Source organism: Lagopus muta, chromosome 6 (genome assembly GCF_023343835.1).
Source record: "Lagopus muta isolate bLagMut1 chromosome 6, bLagMut1 primary, whole genome shotgun sequence".
Lineage (NCBI taxonomy): Eukaryota > Metazoa > Chordata > Aves > Galliformes > Phasianidae > Lagopus > Lagopus muta.
The window spans coordinates 44,360,040-44,366,039 of record NC_064438.1 but is presented as its reverse complement, the minus strand read 5'-3'; the positions used below and the strand labels follow the sequence as shown (position 1 = coordinate 44,366,039).

The 6,000-nt window shown below is 41.1% G+C and overlaps 1 protein-coding gene across 1 annotated transcript in view; it reads left to right on the top strand.

Moving 5' to 3' along the window:
* The first annotated feature begins 2,316 nt into the window (after positions 1–2,316).
* The window catches only part of FBLN5 (fibulin 5), a 44,485-nt gene continuing 40,801 nt past the window's right edge, over positions 2,317–6,000 (top strand). Inside the window, exons 1-2 of the mRNA XM_048948817.1 lie at positions 2,317–2,871; positions 4,973–5,027. Of these exons, the coding sequence (XP_048804774.1) occupies positions 2,855–2,871; positions 4,973–5,027 (72 nt within the window). The 5' untranslated portion in view covers positions 2,317–2,854. The remainder of the gene's footprint in view (positions 2,872–4,972; positions 5,028–6,000) is intronic.

Below are 6,000 nucleotides of genomic sequence, written 5' to 3'. Positions count from 1 at the left end.
TGAGTGTAATTAACTCTCACTGGGTACTGTGACCTAAATACAGCTTTTGTCTTTGCATTCAGAAGCTGTTTTGTCATATTCTCCAGTGTTGTGGATCACTGTTACTGCAGTGTTCTGCATTACCTACAGGAGCATGGCACAATTCATACATTCCACTTTCTCATCCAAGTAGGGTAGAGTTAAGGGGATACCACGTAACTTGTGTGCCCTTTATGTTCATATATTGCATGATTTTCAAAATGTATGTCTTAAACATAATTAGAGCTATGGTCTCAACTCTAGCTATGTGCAAAGCAAGTTTTCAAGACCATATTCCATTACTTAACAGAACCCCATTCTGTACTGTGAATTATTCTACACCTCCTCAAGAAGACAAAGTCACTGTAATCTGAACTAGTGGATTTTGGAACATGAGGAAACAGTTGACCATTGAAATAAGTGTGCTGCTCCACCTGAAGTCTCACCACCATCCTAAACATGGTGAGGATGTCAGCAGGTGGTGTTGAAAGGTACATTGAATAGTACCCACTTTTACAGGGTGAACAAAAGCATTTTTGTGTACCAAAAATGCTTTTCTTTATGCAACTCTTCTTATCAAAGACAGATATGAGTATGGTTTAGCTACAACTCATTATTTTATGGCAGGTAGTAGCTACCAAAAGGTACTGCAAAAAAATTCACTTAGCCATAACAAATCCTTTTATTTAGGAAAAAAAAAAATAATAAAATAAAAATCACTACGTTATGAACTAACCCAAGATGTGGTTTGGTACTCTTTTCATACTCTGGATTTTATCCACTCCAGCTGCCTTATTGAGAAAAGAAAAATCAAAACATTTGTACAGTATCCCTTCTTAGGGGAGCCGCTTAGCTGATTGAATCTGGATTTACCTCCCATTTCCAGTACTGGAGCACCTCTTCCAGATGGCTGATGAATCAGAGCTCTTCAGTCTGAGCCAGGAACAGACTTGTGCTGCACCCATGCCGAGATTCTGGCATGCATTAATGATTTTGCCATGGAAAGCGAGAAAACTTCCATGGATCAACAAATGAAGTATTAAGAAGTATATGAAACAAGTTCATCCACAAGTATGGATCATCAGAGCATCTGCTTTGCTGTAGAGATGTTTCTAATAGCTTCCGTGAATCTTCATGCACTTAGAATATAACAAGCATGGTGACTTGTAGGCTTGCTAGCTCTCCAGATCATTGAGCAACTCTGGTCTATGATGGAATGACGACACTTCTGACCGTTAACTTTTGCCTACATGAAAACTCACCCAGTTTTTGCTGGTTTTCTGATCCGTCAAAAAAACATGACCAGCTTTGCCAGAATTCTTGTGTGTTTTTTTCTTAAGCCCTGGAGAAATTTATTTAAAATAAATTAATTGGTTCTTGTTGGCCTGCAAATATATTGACACCCTAGGGGAGAGTTTACATTTCCATGCAATGCGAGTGATGTAAGCGAGTCACTGAGAGACAAGCTGTCAAAAGCAGCACTGAGTTTCTGGTGCTGTAATTTGTTTGTTTGTTTGTTTTTTAATCATTTGGACAATCACAACCAGCTGGCGAGATATGGAGGTCTTGTTCCATTAGCACCAATGACTTCTGGGTGCTCAGCAGCCCTGAAGCAGCTGAATCTTTGTTTCTTACGCTGTGTATCCACACTTTCAAGCCAGTTTTAGAAAAATCTGTTCTAACTGTTTCTCCATAATAATGGAGAGATGCGACAGAGATTTGATCTTGTCAGACTTTTTAGTTCCTTGGGAATGAAAGATTTTCCCAGATGGAAGCTCTACAGAAGTTCAAAGTATTCATTTTATGTTTACGTCTGCATTTAATTTCTGTGTTTGTCTTTGGGTCTAGGATAATCTTTGCAGCATCTGCTTGCTTACCTCTCGCATCTCACAAGTGTTCTGCTTGACCTACCAAAGTTGTGCCTGGGGCAAAGTTGCAAAACACCTGAAAAGGGACTGTATTTCCTTCCTCTTCACTCATAACTAGAGATCTGCAAGATATGTCTTTCCTGAGAAATTTCATTTCGAAACTGCCCCCTTAAGCATGGGGTCAGCCTAAAAAGGACCAGTGTTTGTAGACAAACCATTTGCTTTCCTTTGAACGTTTAATTTGTTTATTCCTGTTTTCAAATAATCCCTAAGGAATATAGTTCCTGTAGCTGTGATTGTCATGAATTCAAGTTATTCACCTCCCAGAGGGTCAGAACTTTCATCGCTATGCCATTGGCACGAAGCAGCGGGTGTTACATATTCATCGTTCGAGACACCAGCTAGAGGGCCTCAAAAAGTCTGACTTTTTTGTTCTCAGAACAAGGAAAACAATCCCTTCCCTTCTCCAGTCCCCTGATAAGAGTTTCTGTCCAATAACGGTGCTCTCTGCTCTGAGGCACATTTAACTGAGAAGTTTGCAGCGGGAGAGGCTTTCCTTCAAGCTGTTAGTGTTTTATCCTGGCAGGCTCCTCGAGATTGTTGTGAGGAGTCTAGCCAGTTGGTGAGCTTTGTAATCTAAACCAGCTGTCCCAGGCTGAGGCCCCCATTTGCATTGTTTAACATACTTAGAAAATGAAGTGTTCATTTTTAACATTCCTCCTCCAATTGGTTTAATGCTGAATTACAGAAGAGAACTAAGCAAAACCAGGTGCTTTCTCTGTATTCTCTCCAGAGTCTGAGGAGGTACAGACTGCTCCTGATCTTCTCCGTTACTTGCTCTTTCATTCTTTGGACTATAAATGACTGAGGAACTGAAGTACTAGCAGAGGGTAATGTTTGGAAACACTTTCTAGTTATTCATCAGCATAAGCTCTGTTTTTTTCCACCTTTCCCCAACGGTTTTGGACATGCAAGGATTAAAAAGGTAAGTGCTATGCATGAAACTTCTGTACTTACTGAAGGGAAACCTACGTGTGGAAAATATCTGTGGCAAGGATTCGGTACGCCAATCCACTTGCTAAAGCCATTTGCACGGAGAAGGGATCTCAATGGTCAGAGGAGGGGAAAGACAAACTGTTATTAAAGCTGCACTCTCTCTCTTTTCTTCTTGATGCGTGCTTATATTCTGCACTTTAAGAATCCCAGCATCTGTAGGAGTGCTGAATTACAACAGCAAATGGGTCCCCTGGCTGCAGTGATTAATTTGAAGCTAATAAGTTACCACTGCAGAAGTTAATTACTAGTTTAAAATACTCTGCCTACCAGACAAGCTACTGTGACCAGTTGAACGTAGCACTGACAGGGTGAGCTGCATGTCTGTTAATAACTCTTGAGGGGACATGAGAGCTCAGTAACGGGCAAATTGTGATGCAGACAGAACACGTATGAGGCAATAAGGTCACTCTTCACTCCAGGAGGGAAGTATATATTATCCTGTAACAGTGTCTAGACATCTAGAAAAAATACGAATTTTGTCTGACTGACTTTAAAGTGGGTTTTGTTAATTTGCGCTGCTCTGCAATAACGCAAAGTGCAGCCCCAGGTATGCGAGGCAGCTAGGTGTGTTAGTGTTCAGCTACAACCTGTTGTACTTCCTTGCCACATGCAAAGTGAGGGCACAGTCTTTGTATTCTGTGCTACTTTAAAATGACTTCAAAAAGGCTTAAAGAATCAAAAATGAAGTGCAAGTGCAGATGGATAATGTTGTACTTTAACTGTTTTGCGTCAAGGAAAAGTCTGTGTAGAATTTGCTTTTCCTCATCACTCAGAAGCTGCCAACAGGCACAGCGTTATCTCCACAGCACTATGAACAACCATTTTAGAGTTTGTGTTTACTTTTCAGAGCTTGTGTCTGTCTCCACGCTCGAAGCAAATGTGTTCAAATGTGTCAGTCTCTGTGCATGGTTTTGTCTGAGGCATTTGTAGCTCTTGTTCGGCAGCTCACTTTGCACTGGAAATTGGAGACAGCTCTAAAAGAGAAAGTTGGCAGCTCACTGAAGTAGCAGAACTAAGATTACCTAAAATATCTTGTGATTTCTGTGCTGGTTTGTGGGAAACATATACAATTGCCATTCAAAACTAGAATCCAAGCTATGCAAGATTTAGGTTTAACTGTATTGATAAGAAACGTTATATAAGGAGGACTGAAACAAACAGTACATAGAGAAAAATCAATTCTTGCTGTCCTTTCCTGATTTTCTGTCAGTGAATAAATACATAGGGGTGCAGGTTAGCTGACTGGAGAACTTCCATGCTCCAGGTGAAGAGTCTTGTGTATAGCCACAGAGCTGTTAGTGAGGGACTCTCCTCTGTCAGTTGCAGCAAAGAGACCCAGCAAGCTCCAGTAAGTGCCGAGGTGATACAGTGGGAGATCTTCACTAAGGATAGCAGCTTCCAGTATCTGATGACCTGGCACAGTGTATGTACTTGAAGAGCAACGTATCACTGAGGACTGGGGAGAAGGACAGAATCGGACCCTAAGAAAATAGATTAATCTCAAATATAGTCTCCAGGGGATGAAGTGTGGTTTAGCGGTTAATGCAACTGGCTTGGATTCAGGACCTCCTGCATGTCATCTGCGGCCCTGCCAGTGAGTTGCACGATGAGCTTAGCCATGGCCTGTGCTCTGGTTTACCCATCTGTAAAAAGCAAATAACGTGCATGAAAAACTTTTTATTGTCAAAAGAAAGGTGCCACAGAGGGAGCAACAATGCTCTATTGAATATTATGCACTTCCTCATCAAACAGCTTCTCCATGGAAATGTCATAAAAAACAGATTAGTTAGTTGACAAGTACAGTCTGATTTTAGTCACAGTTCTATAAAATTGTAGTAAAATTACTGACTGAGATCTGCATGTGGCTCACAGTTGCATTACTCCCTCTCCAGAGACCAAATACATATTAGCAAAAAACTCTGGAATGCACTGAAATGTCACTAGAGATTAGTTTGTCTGTGTGTAATTAATTCTGTGTAATGAGCCTGGTTATCAGAAGGTTTTCAGCCTATTTTCTGTGCACATTACAGGATACTGACTGCTTTCACACTGATCATCTGCATTTCGAATCCTGGAAAAGCACAGGTGAGAGGTGTACAGAGGGATCTGTGTACTGTTATATACTGAAGCACTATATGGCATGAGATTTAACTGGCTAGCAGGTGAATAGGAAGCTCTGTGGTCTCGGGTTTAAGTGAAAAGGAAGCTGTGTGGTCTAAGGGTTTAGAGGGGAGGACTGGGAGCCAACGGGATTCTGGAGTTGAGCATGGACTGAGCTTATTGACTCATCCTTGCCAGCTCAGCAAAATATCTCTGCAGAAACCTGGACCTCACTAAAAACCTGATTCTGCTTCTGAACCGAACACTTCTGAAAAACAAAATTAAAGCCATCTCAAGAGAGCAAGGATAGCTCAGTTCTGTGGTGGGGAACACCCATGTTTGGAAAACTTATTCGTGTAAACAGGCATGTTCTGTGCATAGCAGTCTGGCAGACTCTTGTCTTAAGACTTTATTTTTGGACTATGAGCCTGAATGACTGCATCCTAGGTCTTCACTTTAATTTCTGCCGAAAGCCATCTTTGTTCAAGAGGCAGGGTTTTTGAGGGTGAGTGAAAGTAGAGCAGTCCAGTTCTTGAAATAGCAGAAACATTAGTTCTCTTTAGTTCTTTGTGTTCTTGGGCTCCAAGTGGATTTTAAATTAGGAAAAACAGTTCCCAAAGGTATGTTAAGTTTGGATTCCTAGCTGATAATCCAGATATATTCAATGTCCAGGGCTGCGTTTCTGAATAGTCTTGCCAAAAGTCTTTGAAATGTAGTTGTGAGTTTTCTTCTGTTACACAAAATATTTCCTGCACATGGCATCTTTACTGATATTGATGTGGAAAAAAAAAAAAAAAAAAAAAAGAAGAATCTTGAGTAGACTCCATCCCTGTGCCTTCTGGTTACATCACTGCTTCCTGTTCTCTGGTTGCCTCCTGCTCACCTTCCTTAGCACAGCCTATTTTACTGGAAGGATCCACTTGTGTTAAGTGTGCGGCCCACTGCTGAATTTCTGGAG